Genomic DNA, 21403 nt, shown 5'->3' with positions numbered 1-21403 from the left:
CTTATTTTCTTTAAATTTAAATAACGACACTTTCGATATCCCAATATATAAATTACATTCTTTATAACATTCAATGCTTGATAAAAAAATTAATTAATAAAAATGGTAATATCCTACCATCTTTGTATTGATATATTTTTCAAGTTTTTGCCAATATTTAAGTTACAAAATGATACAGTTTAAGAAAATGACAATAAACTTTTATCCTCTTTGAAGAATTTAACCTTAAAAATAATATAATTAATATGATACGCACTTAACTTTTGATGTTATGCAGAAAATCCTGCATATTAATTGATAATTTATGCTTTTTTAAACATTATACACTTAACTTTTGATGAATAATGACTATGTTAGTAATGCTGTTAGCTTTTACATTAAAAATCAAAATTACATAGGTTAATATATTAAAATTAAACAATGAGAAGAAAAAATTTTAAGGAGTTGTTCTAAAAATACTGTAAAAATAGTTCTGATTAGCTGAGACAATAAAGACATTAGCCTGCTGCTCTGGGACTAGATTAGATTAGGTTTGAGACTAGATGAGATCCTCAGAAATTTCTGTGGCTAGTTTTTGATCTAAATACTTTTGGCCTCATCACTCACAACTTGAATGCCCTATTATAGGCCTGGTCAAACCCACAGTGGCACGATAAGAGGTCTCTTAATGCCCAAAGAACAAAGAATTGAAAGAAACCGTTTCATATTTTGGTCTTTATTCTATAAAAGCATTTTGGCTAAATCAAAACAAACTATTTTATAAAGAAATAATCACACTTATTAACTAAAATGGCCAAGATTTCTTACAATTATTTGCAGAACATATATAATAATTATATATTTAATTAGCTTTATTAGTAACTAGATATATTTTAATCTAAGAAAAATTAAAACTAATAACAATGAAATCGTTTTTTAAATAAAATGATCAAGCGATTTTTTTCCGAATTTAAATCCGTAAACAATTTTTAAAAAATTAACATTTATTTTTTAAAAAAAATGCCAATTTCTATAACGAAATCCATCTGTTTTGTATATAAAACTTCGATTTTTAATACTTTATTACTGAATCACAAAACCAAAATCTATACTAGAATTTTTCACGAAACATCTGCATTTGAATCAGTATAAACTATTTTTACTGGTAGTCATAGTTATTAAGTTTTTTTTTTTTCCTTAGAGAAGTATTTGATTGAATATACTAAAGTGATTTACATACCAAAATTTGGCTTTTAAGACTGTTGTGAATGCAATTATGTTCCAATGTTATAAGCTGTTAGAAAAAAACATTATGAGAAAAGCTGTCGTGAGACAACAAATTACATTTCAGATACATAAACATGAATAGATTAAATATATTAAATTTAAATAAAAGCAATTAATAAAATAATTACAACAAAACAAAACTTCTATATTTAATATATTATTAGATCAAAAATAAATAAAAATTAAAATTTTCCTTTGGAGCTTCTGTTAAATATTAATTATTATTATATATAAAGCATTAACTAGGAACTTCCTTAAAAAAAAAAATAAATAATATTTTAACTTACTATAATCTGATAATATGTATTTTAACATTACAACTAGCATTGTTTTCCACACACAATAAAATTGAGGATTTACTTCCTACTTACGATAGGAAAATTACGAAATGGAACCGCTAGGATTTGTATTTCATTGTTCGATTGCAATCGAGAAATATGTAATTTATATTTTTGCCATTAAAATTATATCGCCGTCTATTTCCGAAATTACTTTTCCGATATATCTACTAACGCAGTATTTAGAATCAATTTATAATAATTGAATCATATTTTATCTAGCATTTATATTACAAGCGATTACTCAATATATATATTTAACGCGAGATAAAAATCGTAGTTCAAACTATGACTACTTCACAATACAACAAACTTTTATATTTGTAATTCTTTTTATAAAATTAAATAATGTTAGTTTATCATTATAGAAGTGCATCGTAACACTAAGTTACCGCAATAACACACTACAGTAATTTACATTTCATCACATTCTAGGCTTATTTGAAAATACTTTAGAGATGTTTTCTTTGCACGTAATTCCTAAAATTTCGATATATTTGCCATTTAATATATATTTTTACGTGTTAAATAATTTAAAATTTAATCACTTAGATTAAATCTATGCTATATATAGGATATATATGATAAATATTAATCAAAACTGAGAATAACAACAGATTACCGCATATATAAATATATAAGAGAGTCTCCTAATCTGTTTTTACATATAAAATTACACATTCCCGAGTTCTAAAACGAAAGCATTTGAGATCGTAAACAAAGAAAGGTAATCTAAGACTATTAAATTTATCAAATTTTGTAGAAATAGATTATTTTAATGATAAAAAAAATATCGCGTTTTATAGCAAAAACTTTAAAAAACAGCAGTGGCGCGTCATCCTACAGGCAAGAAAGGCAATTTTTCGGAGGCCCCGACAAGAGACCTCGAATCAACGTATTATAAGAAAATACATTCCGCGAATAGAAGTCAAACACCGTACGCAGGACCCCAGCTATAATAAATATATGAGAGTCTCCTAATCTGTTTTTACACATAAAATTACACATTTCGAGTTTTAAAACGAAAGCATTTGAGACCGTAAACAAAGAAAGGTGATCTAAAAATAATTATTTTAAGGATAAAAAATATCAAGTTTTACAGTAAAACAATTTAAATTTTTTGAGTAAACAGCATCCTAAATCAGGACAATTTCCGGAAGGCCCCTCGACAGGAGGCCTCGAACTAATCTAATATATAAGAAAACACATCCCGAAATAAATTCCCCGAACAGAAGCGCGGGGCCCCATAATTGAAATTCGAAGGGCCCCCGCCAATCTATAACACTCTGCCGGTATAAACAGTATGGTAATTTTAAATATTTGCATTGTTTTTAACGTAAATTCACGAGTAATTTCGCAATACGTATCGAAGCACGTATGGGGGACAGGCAGGACGAGTTGTAAACACAACAGGAACAAGGGAAGAAAAAAATAATAATAATAAAAATAAAATAAAAAAAAGAAAACAACCACAACAACGGAGAGAAGCGCAGAAAGGTTAAAAAATTAGCCGAGTAAAGCTTAATTTTATAGATTTTAAGCGCATTACGAGACGATGCAGAATTGACATTTCAAATTTATCTCCAAAGGCATAGCAGCCGATCAGCTGTTTACGGAACGTTGCACGAGACGGCATCGCACGAGATCCTTAAGCCTAACAAAGGATATCAACAAATCTTGCCATTTATCGTTATATAAAGCATAACACGCATTAAACCCATCCGAATAGACGTTTATAAAGCGACGATTACGCTTATAACGTCGATAAACGACGTTATAAGTCCTAGAAAGCCATCAACGCAGAAGACAAAGGACGCGTAACTAAGCCTTCATCTTAAGCCTCGGACGTCTTTATTTAGTGCCGAAATAACGTGAAATATACGTCGACTTCGACTTTATACGTTATTAAACTTAATCTATGTCATTTTACTCGACGGGAGCGAGTTTATTTAACGTCTTACTTACTTGCATCGATGCGTCCTTTTTTTGTTTTGACTCGCCTAAGCCTACTCAGCTGGACAACAGACGACGGAAACAACTAAATGATTACGCATGCGTCGTGGTTGCTAGGCTCTTATCCAATCGCCTCTCTCCTTTACCAGGACGATCTTTTCAAGGACATTGGCCTCCTCGCGTACAAACAAAAGAGAATATATATAAAAAAAATTTTTTTTTCTTTTATTTTTTATTTTTTTCTTTCAAAGCCTTTAGAGACGACGACGGCTGTTTGATTTTACGTTTGGCGAAATTGTACGAAGCAGATGGCAATTAAATATAGTTACGTCCGGTGAGAATTGTTATGACTCGTCTACTGTTGCCAATTTGTAGGGAGGAAGGTCATGCCTGGACGAGGACCTCGGCGGTTGGCGGGATTGCTTTGTCTGGCACTTTGTTCGCAGGAAAGCGACCGTTGACAGCTGGAGGACCACGTGCCCGTGTTATTGCGTGAAGGGTAAATAGAGTATTGGTGTGCGGCTTTCCTTACACACGCCGCTTCGATTCTTTTTTTTCCACGTAAAGCCGTCTTCCATCGAGAGCCGAGATTCTGCTATCGAAGGATTCGGTTTTTGTTTTCTTTTTTTAAAAAAGAGGATTACGAATGTAATAAAATATACCGAATTTATTGTAAAGTGATTTACGCGTTATCTATGCCAGTAAAACACTGTATCAAACGTCTTCTTTGTTCCAACAACCCTGCCACAGCAATTAATTTATTATCTGTTTTTATTTCGTGTAGACCCACATTTTCCTGTTTTGATTCTGCTTCTGTTAAATATGATTCACGACTTCTATGACTAATTAAAATTGTTACAAATGATGTATAAGTTAGGCCGCATATGAACCATTTAGAAGACGAACCGCTTTAAAAATATACCAAAATTTATGGATAATAGAAGGCCCGTGTTGCTAGGTAAACATACCGAAAATTTACGAAGACGACTTCAAAAAAATAGTTTAATAAGACAATAAAATCGACGACTATTAAAAAAAATATGCGTAATTAATTTCTCGCCGAATGAAAAAAAAATTAAAAATCAATTAGAATTTTATTTCTTGAAATTCATTTTATTTAATAGAAAAATAAATTTTTCATGCAAATATATTTTTATTCATTAAATTTAATATTTAAATATCGATTAATCATATCCCCGGCAGAGTTTTGAGAATAAGACTTCTGATTGGCTAATATTTTTATGATAACATTTCATAGACATCAGAATGGAAGTAAAATAAATCTTCCAAATATTATAGGTTTTAAAGTATTCATTATTTTCGGATTTTTCAAAGTGAATTTATTTTTTTATTTCTTCGGTTTTTTTTTTCTGTCGCTCCCGAGAGAAGCTTCAAATTGNTAGCCATTCTTCTGTGCATCTGTTTCTCTACATGAAAAGTTGAATATTATATTATACGTTTAAAATATTCTTTTGCTACTTTATTCCGAAAGTTAAAATACTTACCTCTTCCATTATACCGTATTTTGAAACCGTGTCGTTCTTTTTATTTGTTCTATAAACGCAATGTAGCATAATAACGTTCACTTTGCACAATTCACTTATTTATTTCACTTTTCGTTGATACACGTTTACACACGTTTCGGGCCTCATTTGCCCTCTTCAGTTAACTAAAATATATAAACCCATTTTTACACACAACAACTCGACACATAAATCCAAAATATACAGATATACAAACAGCACATGACGTACCTTAAAAATACAAATAAAAGGCATTAAAAATAAAATTCACGAAAACATTTACAAATTTAATTTCATAAAACTTTTAATTACGAAACAGAAAGTATTCTATGAAAGAAGAAAACGTCATATTTAAATGTAAGGTATTTTCACGCAATATATTTACAATAGAAATATTGCCATTGCTTACATCGTCTCTATATTCTTCTAATTTAAATGATCGTATGAGATTTGCCAATACTANTAAGACTTCTGATTGGCTAATATTTTTATGATAACATTTCATAGACATCAGAATGGAAGTAAAATAAATCTTCCAAATATTATAGGTTTTAAAGTATTCATTATTTTCGGATTTTTCAAAGTGAATTTATTTTTTTATTTCTTCGGTTTTTTTTTTCTGTCGCTCCCGAGAGAAGCTTCAAATTGGTTTTTATGCAATGATATATGATATCGCAATCTCTATTTTTTTTATTTTTTTTTTAAAGCGTCATCGGTAGAATTTCATTGATCTGACTTCATCAACAAAACCCATTTACTATCGATATACAGCGAGCAAAAAGATAATTCCAGATACTGTGATGAATTTCCCACAAAACGAAGCGGTTACTAAGAGCGTAAAAAAAAAGAGAGAGGAAATCAGTGTATGCATTTTCCTCCCCTAAAGTATAGACTTTTTATAAAAATTAAATTAAAATTCTTGTATTTTTTTTAAATTGGTAACTCGGTAATTTGTAGTAATTCTTGGAAATGATTCTCAGGCAGGAAAGTTACACAGCTACTTGTGCACCAGCTGGACCAAGTCAGGTAACATCGATTTTTCCATCCCCTTCTTTGTAAGGTGAAGTACAGGTTAAATCCGACAAAGTTATAATCAACCGATGAAGAAATGTCACTGCATTTTATAATTTTTAATGTAATAANAAGTTATTAAATTTACATACTTTGTTAATTATTATTTGTGTTTAACATTGAAAACGTATAGTATTGTCGACAATCAGGTATCTGATGGAGTTGCTTTCACCATTATTCTATTGATTGTATAAGTGAATAATTGAGTGTGCTCTCTATTATTTTCCTGTAAATAAAATCAAGTTATTTGCGACAAAAAATATACAAATAAAAGGTATTAAAAATAAAATTCACGAAAACATTTACAAATTTAATTTCATAAAACTTTTAATTACGAAACAGAAAGTATTCTATGAAAGAAGAAAACGTCATATTTAAATGTAAGCTATTTTCACGCAATATATTTACAATAGAAATATTGCCATTGCTTACATCGTCTCTATATTCTTCTAATTTAAATGATCGTATGAGATTTGCCAATACTAATTTCATTATAGTTTTTGCTAATCTCTGTGCTATACAAATTCTTTGCCCTGCTCCGAATGGTTGGTAAATGACAGAATCAATTTTCTGCTGTTCCTCAAAAGAAAATCTAAAATCACCGAAATTTTTTTATAATTGCAATTTCAAAATTTGTTAATAAAGCAGATATAAAAATAATCCAATTATAATTACTATATTACCTGTAAGGATTAAACTTATCAGGTTCAATCCAATAAGCTGGATCATTTTGCAAAACTTGTATTGGAATAGCTATCGTACAACCTTTTGGAATGGTGATGTTTTTATAACGATAATCTTCTGCACACACTCGATTAACACTTCTACGTATAAAAATATTAACGGATTATATATTTATTATATTTTATATTTAACATTATAAATTTATAATGAATTTTACACTATGGGAAATGGCGAAAGGCGAAGAGTTTCAGAGATAACTTGATCTAGCAACTGAAAATTGATCAAATCAGAATACTGGATGTCCACCTGAAAATTAATGAAAATTCAGTAATTATAATTTATCACTCTTCAAAATCTTTGAAATTTGTATTTTCATTGCAAATTATTTCGAATCATTTGCATCAGATCATTGCAAACTATACTTTTGGCAAAGTTTCTTTAAAAGGAGAGTTTTGTTATAACACCTTGTTATTATTTGCTTTTTCTGTAAAGACTACAGATATGAAGATTATATTAGTGTTCATTACAGATAAGTTATGTTAATATTATTAATTATTATTACTACCGTTATTATTCAAAATTTACATTTAAATTCTGTTTGATCGCGTATAACTCGATAATTCTTAAGCAGTTTAATAAGATGGTCATGAAGAGGAAGGTCAAACAACACAAATGCTTTATATAAACACGTTCTTAGTGATAACCAAGGTTTTTACAAGGAAAACCACTCACCGAACCCGTTGTATACTTCAATACTAAACGGCAATGAGAAACGTAGAAAGGATAACCTATACAATGTATGCAAAATATCCCTAAAAATACGAAAATAAAATTATTTATATATCAAAATAAATTTCAAATTTATAAGATAATTTTTTATTTATTTATTTACATTTGTTGAAGCCGATGAACTTAGCCTAAAACGTTGGTATTGTCCGATAAAGAAAAAATTTCTTTTCTAGCTTGTTATCAGTTGGACGACCTTCGGTTTTCTCGTTTTCTCCGGTTTGACGATCCCTGAAATGAATTATGAATGAAAAATATTCAATAATGTTTTATTTTCTCTCAAGGATATCGAATACGAACTTCATATAAACCGAACTATCCTGATATAAAACGTTAAACACATATATAGGCCTATATATATATTACAAGGTTGTAAGGCGCAACTTTCTATCTTACGTATCAAATTTTCAGTATAATTCGCTGCTTTTCAATAGTTCTCTAGCGTGGTTGTGAAGTTTAAGTGTACAAGAATGATTGTAATTCGTAAGTACTAGGCTTTGGCATACGGCCTCGGGTGGTCAGTTTTTAGTCCTGGACATGAAAGCCTATATTAGCAAGGCCCTGGATCATATTCCTGGGCTAGAATTCCAAAACTAACTCTAGAAAAGCCGCTGCATCTTGTACAGTATGAAATGTTACACGTACAACGCTAACAAGACTACTGCATCTTGTACAATATGAAATGCCGCATGATACGCGCGTTATACATTGTACAGATTTATATAGAAAGAACCTGGAAAGTCTAGGACCTCTCGCAAATCTAAACCCAAACTGTGTATGTGTAAGTAAATTTTACGACTCGAAAAACCGATTTTACGAGCTTTTAATGTCGGCAAACGGTTTTAAATTTATGAAAAATTTAAAATCGTTTATCGGAAAAAATATTCGTACGTTTATTCAAAGCGTAAACGAGTATATTTTGCAACACCTTTTTTTTTACCGTGTCGCACGGTATAAAATATTAATCCCAACTCCCCCGGTGCTCGGCATTCGATATGAGATTTTTTTTTTGATTGTTCATTAAAAAATAAAGGCTTACCACTCGTATAATTAACTCTTACGTAAAGGTTAATAATAATACGTTTTGCTTACGTCGACAACAATCGTAATTAAATTTTACTCGCTAATTTAAATTTTTGGCATTAAAATCCTTCAAAAGCCGAAGTATGGCGCAATTGACACATAAGTGGTGTTAATATATATCAGGCAAAAAAATAAATCCTCTTTGAAGAATTTAACCTTAAAAATAATATAATTAATATGATACGCACTTAACTTTTGATGTTATGCAGAAAATCCTGCATATTAATTGATAATTTATGCTTTTTTAAACATTATACACTTAACTTTTGATGAATAATGACTATGTTAGTAATGCTGTTAGCTTTTACATTAAAAATCAAAATTACATAGGTTAATATATTAAAATTAAACAATGAGAAGAAAAAATTTTAAGGAGTTGTTCTAAAAATACTGTAAAAATAGTTCTGATTAGCTGAGACAATAAAGACATTAGCCTGCTGCTCTGGGACTAGATTAGATTAGGTTTGAGACTAGATGAGATCCTCAGAAATTTCTGTGGCTAGTTTTTGATCTAAATACTTTTGGCCTCATCACTCACAACTTGAATGCCCTATTATAGGCCTGGTCAAACCCACAGTGGCACGATAAGAGGTCTCTTAATGCCCAAAGAACAAAGAATTGAAAGAAACCGTTTCATATTTTGGTCTTTATTCTATAAAAGCATTTTGGCTAAATCAAAACAAACTATTTTATAAAGAAATAATCACACTTATTAACTAAAATGGCCAAGATTTCTTACAANAAGGTTAATAATAATACGTTTTGCTTACGTCGACAACAATCGTAATTAAATTTTACTCGCTAATTTAAATTTTTGGCATTAAAATCCTTCAAAAGCCGAAGTATGGCGCAATTGACACATAAGTGGTGTTAATATATATCAGGCAAAAAAATAAATAAAAATCGTTTAAAATATAGTAAAATAATCATCGAGTTATATTAAATTCTAAAAAGTCTTGAATATTTTATAGAAATATTTAATTTCTAAGAAAAATTTTTCATTCTTTAATGCAATAAATGTATTTTCTGGAAACCCGATTCTTCCACCTAACGGTATCAATCATACAAAACTATTCCCCGAATTGATGGATGTTTGTTTTCTTACCGAGAATATATATATTTTTTTATTACTTAAAATAACGTAAGAAATAATAATAATATAAATTTGTTACTTTTTAAATTTATTTAAATAATAAAACAGACGATAGTCGAAATTTAAGTACGAGGGGGGGCAGAAAACAATAATACGTTATCGCGTGACATAATAAAAATGACGTAATCTTTCGAAATTTTGAAATATAATTATGTAAAAATTAAATTACGTTTTAATAACTTGCACAATATATAAACAATTTTTTTTTTCGTAATTTCCGATTATTTATAAATAACAACTTATCGAATTCGACGATTTCTCAAATCTCGTTTCAATTTTGTAAACAACGTCTGCTTCTATAATCGATTACGCATGCGTCACTTAAAAAAAAATATGACGTATTTTAAATTAAAAAGCCGTTAGAAGTTAAATAAAAAAAAATTATTTACGGACATTTTCTGATAATAATAATAATAACGACAATTTAATTCGTATATAACGTTAATTAATTTGTTGGCCGTCACGTGACATTGCGTCATAACGCCGAATAATCTTTGCTGGTGTGGGAATTTCAAAATCGAATAATTGTTATTAAATTAAAATAATTTCGTATAATTTTTTAAGAACTTCGCACGTAATCGAAGCGTTTAGCGAGATCGAGTAAATAGTGTAGAAATTATGCCAGAAATAACTCGATCAAAGTTCGTTTTATACAGGAATTGATGCCTACTTAATAATAAACGTTACTAAGTTTAAACCTTAGTTATTTTATTGCGTATATAAATTCACAAAACACAATCCTATACGTTTTAAATACGTTTAACTACGTAATAAAACCTATCAAAAGTTAATTAACAACCAAAATTAGTGATAAAATGGCTAGGAATGGGTTACCGCCGATCGATATGTAAGCATTGATGGCCATTTATTTAAGAATTAACAAGATATTATTGGCTAAAAATGGTGCTAAATTACTAAATTACATCCGCTCCTGCGAATTACTGGAAAAGAAGCGTAAATTGTAAAACGAATTTCGAAAAAATTGATTAAATTAGTAAATCGATCACTGCGGTCTAAATATATGAAATTGTTCTAAAAAAAGATGGCTACCGGAAAAAAATGGCTTTTTATATTAAAAATTCCGCCGGATTTTTTACGTAATCGCTGTAAACACGTGTATTTATGGGCGAGGATTAAAATTAGTTATGTCAACAGGAGAAAGTAAGGCGCCACTGCGACCCCGTTACGACTGTGAGTAATCAGGGGGTTTAACTAATGAAGTAACTCGCTGTTAACAGTGAGTAATAGCCATTTTTTCGCGCTATTTTCGGTTGCGTATTGCATTCCTCGGGGATTCGTTACCATGCCACGCTTCGTACTTGTATATGCCAAAGGATAAGAGCAGCGTAACCTGGTCTGGAAGGATAAAATGGAGGATTAAACGGTAGGAAGTGAGAGGAAGACCAGATAACCCCATTTACTGCCTCTATTTTTCACTGTTATTCTCTTAGAATAGGAAGGATAGAGGAGGAATAAATACTTTCCAACCTCCCAGCAACGGCCATCTCTAAGCGACGGCCATTTTTAAACTGCCACTCACTTTAAATAAGAAGAAAAGACAGGAAATCACGGCCGCCATTTTCTTTCGGGTCAACAAAAGTACAGTATATAAAAATAAACTCCAAACAACGGCCATTTGCAACAATGGCGAGAGACTGAACACGCTTTAAAAATCAGTTCTACGCCTTAGAGGTGAACTGAGGCCCGAACCTTTAACACATGTGAGGCCTAAAAGCCATAAAAATACATTAATAAAACCGTTAAACGAGTAAAAATGTCGGCCCAAATGCTCGTTTTTACGGTTTTATTGGTGGCACCCCTTCAAGACGGGTCTGCAAATTAGCAGTTATCAGAAAAGGGGGCATTTAAAGTGAAGAATCAACATTGTGGAATGTTACAGAAGCATCCGGAGGCCCTAAGCGTTAATTTCGAGCTCCTTTAATATTTATAAATGGAATTTAATATACATTTATTTCGATTTGGTGCCCCGATGCCCTAAGCAAGTTCATAATTTGACATTGTCTCGAGTTACTTTTCTATCACAGGAGGGCATCTAGTATTACTAGGGGTGCAGGGACAGATGAATCGCGATAGTAATAATGGGGATGAGAGAAAGGAGTCACACAAAGAAGCTACGTCCCAAGTGAAGGGGGATAGAGGAGGAACAGCACTTAAAAGTTAGGGTTTATGACGATTACAACATAGCTGGAGTTGGATTTAAACGTATAATCTAAGGCCTCACGTCTTCTATTAAATAATTCCGGACAATTGACTTTTTTTTTTAGATTGAAGAGAGGCCCTAAGTTATTGTTTACTTCTAAAGCCAGCTTCGAACACAGTAAATACAACACTAAGAGATAACAGCAACGGGGGGTCTTCTAGCTACTTTCCTGTCACAGGAAGATAAGTAAGAGGCCTCTTACAGCGCAAACAATTCAGGGGAACAATAGATAATGGTAGAGTAGTATAGAAATTAAATTAACAAAGGATAGGATAGGCAATTGATGTGTTATAGATGAGATAACAGCAGGAAAAGGAAATACAGGAAAGGTGAGATTGATGATTAGAGGAAAGGCAATTACAGGAAATGAGGCCTTTCAGCAACAAGCAAGACAATACGAAAGCAAAAACATAAGCAAAAGAATGGAAAAGAAGACACAAACAGGGAGTGGAAGTAGCACAGAATACATCCGTAGAAAATAGAAAGAGGAGAAAGCAACAGTCGCTACAGAGGGGCGGTTTTTTTGTTTGAGATAGAACAGAGTAGGTAGCAAACAAAGAGCAGAAGACTGTTGAGATAAAGCAGAGAATAGATAAGATGAAGAAAAATTTCAAATCGTAGTAGAGCGGGCCTACAGGGAAAACAACAGAGCATTAGATATATGTAAAAGTAGGACACGTAACAGGCTGGATAAGAGGACACGAGAAATGGGAGTTTCTGTATGTAGGAGGCTTCGATAGGTGCAGTAAACGAGATAAAAATGGAGTAGAAACAAAGAAAATGGCGCAGGAGTGAATAAAATTGCCTGCGTTTTTAGGAGCGAATGTACAGAGAGAGGCACAAATTATAACAAGGAAGTAAAGGTTTAACAGATAACACGGGTGAGAGGTTAAATCGAACAACCTCCGTTGGTGGTGTGGCTTGCAGCTTGATATCATCACACAGTTATAACTAATTACACTGCCGAGTGTAATCATTTTAAACCCGAATAAAAACGGAATAAGTTCTTCAATACAGGGCGATTCTCTGTGTTAAAAAAAACACTGCGAAACAAGGAAAAATATTTGGTACACGCGCAGGTTTTTTACTGTATTTTCCAATAAAACAAACCGTAATAATCACCAGGAATTGTTGCAACGTGAATTTCCTGTTTTGTTTGCAAAATTTCGTAAACTTCGTCCCCAAAATTCTCGCAAAATCTGCGATAAATCGCGCGGTTTTCTGCAGCATACATACAACTTCCTCCTTTTCCCCCGATCGATCGCGGCCGACGAGGACGACGCTGACAAGCAGTGTTTTGATCACGTGACACCGCCGAATGGAGGTCAAGTGCTGCTTTTGGAATACATTCCCGTCACGTGACCCGCTGCGCCTGTATTTATTGCCCAGGTGTATTTACAGAAGCGAAGTTTAATTTCGGTTCCTGACGTTCGAATTTAGAAACGGTTTTGCTGTCTTTCTGTAATTATCAGAGGTCAGACACGGGATTTTCATTAAATATAACGAAAGATTTTTCACTCGCTCTCTCTCTCTCTCTGTCTTTGGGTGTGACTTGATAATGATTTTACAAAATTCGACCCGAGCAATTCGTCTGCGTGATGAATTTCTGTACGTTTTCATCCGATTATCACGCGAAAAGTTTAAAAAATACAATGGAAATTTCACTAGGAAAGTCTAAAAGATAGGGAGGAGTTTTCACTCAAAACTTTAAAACAACACAAAAATTTCACTGGAAAAGCTAAAAAAAACAATAAAATAAATTTCCCTCGTCTAAAAAATAGCCTAAATTTCATGAAAATTTCTTTCGAAAGTCTAAACAATAGCATAAATTCCTCACTAAAGAGCAATGGAAATTTCAATGGAAAGTTTGCAAAAATAGCGTAAATTTCACTCGGAAAATCTATAAAAACAGTGAAGATTTCACTGAAGAAAGATAATGAAATTTCACTTTCAAATATCGTGAAAATTACATTCGAAAATCTATAAATTTCACTAAAAAATTACAGAAATTTCACTCGAAAATCTATAAATTTCACTAAAAAATTACAGAAATTTCACTCGAAAATCTATAAATTTCACTAAAAAATTACAGAAATTTCACTCGAAAATCTATAAATAAAAACTACAGAAATTTCACTCGAAAATCTATAAATTTCACTAAAAAATTACAGAAATTTCACTCGAAAATCTATAAATTTCACTAAAAAATCACAGAAATTTCCTTCTAAAATCACGGAAAATTTCACGTGTAAAACATAAAATTCACTCGTCTAAAAAATTTGAAAAAGTGGCAGGAATTCGGAAAAAATTCAGGAATTCTCCAGAACTTTTAAAACCGAGCAGACGTCATCCAATAGAAACGAACGTCGCCATTTTGTGTAATTTACTTTGGGCGAAAGGTTAATTTACAGTTCGTAATGACTTTTGCATCTCGCCACGGCATTTTCCAAACGCGTCGTTTATAGTTATCAATTCATTAACGTTTAGTCAAAACTCATTTTCTAGAATATCACAGAATTATCTGAGTGAATCATCATTAATTACCGACCGAATCACGCCTTTATCCATTGTTTCTCGTAATTACTTATCTTATTCATAATTATATTTAAAATATTAATTTTCATTTTAATCGTAATCAATTAAGATAAAAGTAATTTGGTGGGGTGCCCGCTTCCATTCTAATTTCACTGATTTTTATGCTTAAATTAATTGTAAAAACGTATCCGGAATCTTGGAATTATCTAATTGTGATTACATTAGAGATCGACGATTGGGTAAAATTGCAATGCAACTTAATTCCCTTATTACCGTATCCATTTAGAGCATTAAATGCTTAAAGTATGAGTCATTAAATCCGCTCTTTCCACTTAAATTAGTAACAATTGTATCCACTTCGAGCATGAACGACCATACCCATTCTGAGCAATAACTGAATCCATTAGGAACGACCATACCCGTCCTGAGCAGTAACTGAATCCATTATGAACGACCATACCCGTTCTGAGCAATAAATGAAACCATTAGGAACGACCAAGAAAGATGTTGGCTTCTTTGCGGGGTAGGACTATGGCTGATTCACTAGGATTTTGCACGTTACTTGTATATTATGAATTATGCTGGCAAATGATCCATAAAACTTCAGATAAAAGGGATGTAGGGAAGAGGATAGTCGATGCAAACACGAATTTCGGGAGTGAAAATGGCGAAGAATGAAAGCTTTAATGAAAGACAACTTCAGATTGAGTTTGAATTTCATGGTTAAATCTTTCTAATTATATTTCTATGAATATTTTTCGCACGAAACGAGAATGAATAGTTGTTTATTTCGAACAGGTTTTCTAGACAGGTTCATCTCATTCAACCCCTCTTTCGTATTCACGTAATCATATCGTTTCGGTTCTGTTACGTAAACAGGCACGTGAATGTTTATTAAAAAATATGTTAACGTGACGTCCACAACAGATGACGATCCTACCGCGAATATATTCTAAATTTTGTGTGTTTATCCGAAATGACACGTGCCATTTTCTCTACTCCCTATACTTACACACACATAAATTATAATAGGAAAGCTTCAAGATCGTTTAGTGCATCACTAGGACGATCTTGAAGCGTTAAGTGTTATCCATAATCCATTGTACCCATCGTGGCCCAGTGGATACAACTACTAAACACGAACAACGGAACAACCGCGTGGTTTCTGGATGTTCTTCACGTGTCTAACACCCGAATAGAGTCCAGTTTATCATAGAATGCCCTCCCTTGGCACACCGTTCACGTGTTTCCTTGCCGTATCCCACCAAATCAAACCAACAATAACAAGAACACTAGATCCTTCAGAGGTTCATCACTGAAAGCAGATGGGTTCTAGTGATGCTTCTAATGATTTTAATTAGAATTTCATTAAAATTGTAGGAAGAAAGGTTCGAAATTATCTAGTGATGCATTCATTGAGTGAAACACTAGACCTTTGACGTGCAATACTAGAAGTAGAGCTACTTAAGTGATCAAATGGTGCAATTAGATTTTTATTATCACTCCACCCAGTAAAAATAGCGCTTAATCAATGATTACTTTACTATGTTTACACATTACCGGACAGACAAACAGATTCATTGTTAATATATATCTCTTTCATTACCAGACACAGGAAAGAAGCAAACGTAAACACACACGTCCACAGCATCATCTTTTATTAATTATCACGCGGTGTTCAAGCATCAATCATCATAAACACAGACCTAACGCTACCTGATTTTTGCATCTAAAACACGGGCAAGAACTCGATTAACCGGTTTTAAATACAATCCGCGAGATAATTCCACGGTAAACATTTAAAATCTCGAATTAAATCCCTCCACCCTCTCCCTCGACGGGGTGACATTTTTGCGCCTTAAAGGAACCGTTAATAGAAAATCACCTAACTTAATTAAGAAAGCGCACGGTTAAACGGGGGTGGGGGGCGTTGACGTGTGGTTCAAATTACACTGGCAGCTGCGAGACAGGGCGCGCATTGTCTCGAAAATAGCCGCGAGATGAGAACAAACTCCGTACAAGGGTCATTGCCATAAGCTGGGTAATTACAATTACCAGCTGTTACGAGTATGTGGGAATCATAATTATGACGTAGAAAAGTTTTGTGGGGCGCAATGCATTGTTGGTAAAAGCGATATAGTTGTAAGACGAATCTAAGAATCTGCGGTGTTACGCTTCATTTGCAATGCGTTGCGTCACGTTGCTCGTTACCCTCCGTTTGCCACGGCTTGCAGCTTTTGTAACTATGGGATGGAATTTGATAAGAAGGCAATTAAACAATTTTTTTTTTATACACTTTATTATAATTAACTATCTAATTTTTCTTATTTTAATTAAAGTTTTAATGAGAAATGCTAATTTTTTAAAACTGTTACGCAGAACAAGTCGAGTAACTATTGTATACGCAAAGACGAATTAAGTTTGGGGTGATGTTGAGAAATATCTCATGGTGATTCTGGAGACGTTCTGTTCATCTGAAGAATTTTGTTCGTTTTTTAATATAAAATTGCAATTGTTTCCCTTGGAAATCTACTATTCTCGCCTAGAAATCGAGAATTCCTTCTCTAAGAGCACTATTCTCCCCTAAAACTCCAGAATTCCTTCTATAAGAGCATTATTCTCCCCTAAAACTCCAGAATTCCTTCTATAAGAGCACTATTATCCCCTACAAATCCAGAATTCCCTGTATAATAGCACTATTCTCTACTATAAATCGAGAATTCCCTCCTATAAGAGCACTATTCTTCCCTAGAAATCGAACATTTCCTTCTATAAAATCATTATTCTTCCCTAGAAGTCGAATTTCTCCCCTAATCGAATGTTTCCTCTTATAAAATCACTATATTCTCTTCTAGAAATCGATATTTCAGCTTATAAAACCACCATTCTCTTCTATAAAAACGCTATTCTCCCCTAGAAACCGAATATTTCCTCCTATCAGATCATTATTCTACCCTAGATGATGAATATTCCTTACTAGAAAAAAAACCAAGTTTCTCCCTTACAAATTAAATACCTTATCAAACAATAATCACCACTCCCTCTCCTGGAACTCAAATATTCCTTCTAGAAAAACCACAGTTGTCTAGAACATTTAAAGGGGGGAAAAAAAGATAATTCCTCTTACAAATCGACCATTTTCTTCTAGAAAATCGCGTTCGTGAGATTTCTAGAAGACACACACACGCGGACACGATTTCCAAATTCGTCGCGCGCTTTTATAAAAACAGTGTTTAATCAAGTAATCGCGAGGAACGTGTGCGCATTATACACGCGAACACCTCACCCATTCGTAAGCAAGGCCAAACAATAGGCGTTTGAATGTGTGGTAGGCCTAATCTGTGGGCTAATAATGGATGGGTTCGTTTTTTTTTTTTTTTTGGAGCGTTACCAAGCCCCACTCACACACTAATTACAATTAAGCTATTCACGCGCCGTTTTGTTAACAGCGCGCGCTCCAATACGGCGCTAATTATCTCGCCAGCGTTAAATCCATTGTTACGCAACACGTAAACCTCACACACACAAGAACTTTTGACTTATCTAATGTAAAAAAATTTATAAAAATCGCCGCATCGTCTAATGGAAAGAGGTATCGAATACGTCATAAAACACGCATTACGAGACGAAATGCCACTTTTTTAAGTTCCTCTCCCCCCCTTCCCGACGAACCGGAAATGGAGTGACATCTTGCGGCGAAAACTCGTGGAGATTTTTTTTTTTTAAATTTCGATTTATTTAAAAAAAAATGTCGACCGCTGCAGACATCTGTTACTGCGAAACGTAAATGTAACAACATTAATAATTCAAACAAGTCGTCGAGGAACATCCTTTTTTCGTATTTCTAAATTGCTTAAACGATTTTAGTAAAGTTCAATAATTTAAAAATGCGTATCCAATTTAGGAAACGAACGTTTTAAAGTCATATTCCTGGCCGGACATTATCAAGGACGGGAGATTTCTTTTTTTTATTTATTTTTAAAACAGCAATTGAACCTTACGGCTGACTGACCTGAAGCAGTCAATGACAGTAGATTGACCCTCTTTTCTTCTTATTTTTATTTTTTATTTTTTACCAGTCACTGTATACACGTACTTTACGTGTGAATGAACTTTCCAAGAAAGGCATTGAAGTACTAAAGATTTAATACGTAACTTTTTAAAATGGCTTTCCAGAACGAAGTTCTGTTTACTTTGGAATTACTTTTGATAAATACAAACGCTGGCATATCGTTACTTAAACAAAACAAAGCCATTTATCTACTTTACCAGATAAGAATGATACAACAATGACAGAAGTCGACGATCGCTTCTTTGTTGTTTGCATTGTGTTTACGTGCGTTTAACACACACAAGAACCTGTATAAATTTAATCACGTGCCTTATGAGGACTCGTAAAAACCCACAGCAACTAGGTCCCCCGCTATATATATGATCAGATAATTTTTAGGTTAAACTATTGTCACGTTTCTTAGCGTGGCCTCAAAATGGCGGTTACTGTATTTTAAGAGAAAGTAAGACTTGATACCGTTTTTTCTTTTATTAAGTTCACAGCGATCTTTTAATACAATTTTTCACGTAACGTTTGCGTTACGTAAACGCAGACCTCTGTTGTAGGATATCACGTCTGTTTATGGTTGCGGTGTGATTTTTCAAGGACTTTACCCGTCAAAATGACGGATGTAAATGCATGGAGATTGTCAGAATAGTGCAATGAAGGTAAGAAGCGAACGTTTCCCCTCCGGTTATTTAGTTTAAACAGCACGTTTGAATCAATATCGGTGCCTTATCTATCGCTACGTTCGCACCATCCTTCAACACCTACACCATTAATTATCCAGTTAAGCACCTTTAAAACTCGCATATTTTGGAAAAACCGATATGTATCTTATCGGGGACGGGGGGAAAAGAAAAAAAATTATTCAGTTTTGCGTAATAGAGGTAGTCCTTAACGACCACAACATAACAGTCGATGGCTGCGATAAAAGAAACATGTTGGGTTTCTTGGACTTGGCAAGAATCTAAAAATCGATATCAGATGTTTACTTTAAGTTGTTGCTTCGATATTGAATTTCCTTGTGTTAAAAGCGAAATTCTTTAATGTACCAGAACGAATTATATCCTACGCAACACGTTTTTTTAAAACGTTTTACGTACGATGGCCATCTGTTTTCGTGTGTTTATAAACAATGGGCATCCGTTGTCCCCAACCTTGAATAGGCCAGATTAGTAGGAAGGGAAGTGCACGAACTCTGGCAGACCTTGAGAGAAGATGTGATGGTTATATTTAGTATACACGAAAACCATCCGTTAGCGTTACCTGCTATCACTATTCTCTTTCCATACACCCCCATAATTTTGGTATCTTCTGCAAGGTCGTTCCACATTTTAAAGCGGAATGATACGCATCTTGCCAAGTCGGTAACTCGGCATCTAGCTTTTGGAAAAAAAAATTACAATTATCAAGAAATTACACGCGAAATTTAATGAAAAATTCGCGTGCCCGTCTACAAGCATTTTCCATAAATTGCATAGGGGTAGGTAGATTTTTATGTAGGTGGAAGGAACAGTTAGTTAACCACCGGTCATTCTTTTTTATATCTAATTACTCAAAAGACCGGTTCTTTTAGTGTGTTTAAGATTGATTAGGATCTTGTGCAGTTATACCAGGATTTAGTACGTTCGAACTAGGCTCTAGAGTACAAGTTACAGACGTTTATAGAGCTGTAGGAGCAGTTAATGTTACAGCCTTTCGTGAGAGCGTGCAGTGTTCTTTTGTAGATCTTTAGAGAATTGTGACCAATTCGTTCCTTTTAAAGGTGTGACCCGGCTCCAGAAGAGCAATAATTCTGTCTTTTAGGTCTAAGAGATAGATTAACATGCTCTTTATTAACATTTCTCCCCCGATAAAATACGGTATCCATCAGCTCCTTAATGACACCCTTTAACTGGTTTTAACCATTGGCATCCTCTATAAACCCCTTAAAAATCTATAGATGGAGAGATTAAGGTAGAGAATAATTGAAAAAAAATGATGCCACGGCGCCGTGTAATCAGTTAAGTTAAAGAACGAATCGATTTCGACCAATCGTTTTGAAACTTACATAGGCGCCATTACGTGTGTGAACGTTCGGTCGCCATTTTGCGAGAAAATTCCTCGAGATTTTCCATTTAGAATTAACTAGAAATTTTACAGTTAGCGAGAAGCAGACAATCGATTCTAGTTATACGTCTATCGGTGCCAGTAAATGCCCGAAAGGTTGTGCAAGGTGACGACTCCGTTGTGTTAATGCGGTTGTGTTTGGACGTCTGCCACCAACTTGTCTTCCAGAAATTCATCGAAGAAAAGGGTGGCAAACGATTACCGGACTGGCTAAACTTGTTGCACCAAACCCTAATTTAAAACACAGGCGAATTTAAATACGATACTGTAACGTAATCACGGAGAGGGAAGGGGGGGGGAAGAAGGAGAAAAAAATAGATGCCAGCCCGTTATCTAAATTCGTCGACGATGGTGGACAGAAAAGAACGGCACATGCCGAAACCAGCTGCAAAGGCGGAAGTGACGTCACCGACCAGCTGTGCACCCGTTGCTACAGTAACGGCTCTACCTTGAAATCGTTTCTATAGCAACGGGGATGGTACTGGATACCGATTTGATGACAACATGGCGATTCGCGAAGAGAGATGAAACCCGCCGATCGATCGTAAAATCGCTATAAATTATTAATAAATTCTGCGCTTTCCTCCCTTCTTTTATTTTTTTGTTATTTCGGAGAAGGGAACGTGG

General features: G+C 33.5%; 2 protein-coding genes across 6 annotated transcripts in view; both read right to left on the bottom strand.

Moving 5' to 3' along the window:
* Positions 1–21403, bottom strand: part of LOC111615718 (protein yippee-like 1) — a 105778-nt gene that overhangs the window by 44838 nt on the left and 39537 nt on the right. For 3 of the 5 annotated variants that reach the window (XM_023357171.1, XM_023357175.1, XM_023357161.1), the window contains exons 1-2: positions 3570–3723; positions 1220–1273 (exon numbers count right to left, since the gene is read on the bottom strand). The gene's annotated coding sequence lies outside the window, so the exon portion shown is untranslated. Of the gene's footprint in view, positions 1–1219; positions 1274–3569; positions 3724–7567; positions 7648–7727; positions 7853–21403 lie in introns of those variants that run through there. The other 2 variants (XM_023357156.1, XM_023357182.1) reach the window with 2 other exon arrangements.
* Positions 6297–20000, bottom strand: LOC111615485 (cytochrome P450 3A43-like). Its single transcript, XM_023356893.1, has 6 exons — positions 19934–20000; positions 7568–7647; positions 7053–7141; positions 6835–6975; positions 6584–6743; positions 6297–6377 (listed from the first exon to the last, which is right to left on the bottom strand). Exons 1-6 carry the CDS (start codon positions 19998–20000, stop codon positions 6297–6299), a joined length of 618 nt encoding a protein of 205 aa, XP_023212661.1.

The sequence above is a fragment of the Centruroides sculpturatus genome, unplaced genomic scaffold (genome assembly GCF_000671375.1).
Source record: "Centruroides sculpturatus isolate CEXI.00-Female unplaced genomic scaffold, Cexi_2.0 scaffold161, whole genome shotgun sequence".
Lineage (NCBI taxonomy): Eukaryota > Metazoa > Arthropoda > Arachnida > Scorpiones > Buthidae > Centruroides > Centruroides sculpturatus.
The sequence above is the reverse complement of the archived record's forward strand: the minus strand, read 5'-3'. Positions and strand labels throughout refer to the sequence as shown.

Bases quoted from the DNA above. Each gene is read 5' to 3' on its own strand.
- LOC111615485 (XM_023356893.1), bottom strand. From the start codon at position 20,000: ATGTGGAACGACCTTGCAGAAGATACCAAAATTATGGGGGTGTATGGA. The intron at 7,648-19,933 runs GTAACGCTAACG...TCGTATTTTTAG, and splicing joins AAAGAGAATAGTGATAGCAG to GGATATTTTGCATACATTGT. The intron at 6,976-7,052 runs GTAAAATTCATT...TTTTATACGTAG, and splicing joins CTTTCGCCATTTCCCATAGT to AAGTGTTAATCGAGTGTGTG.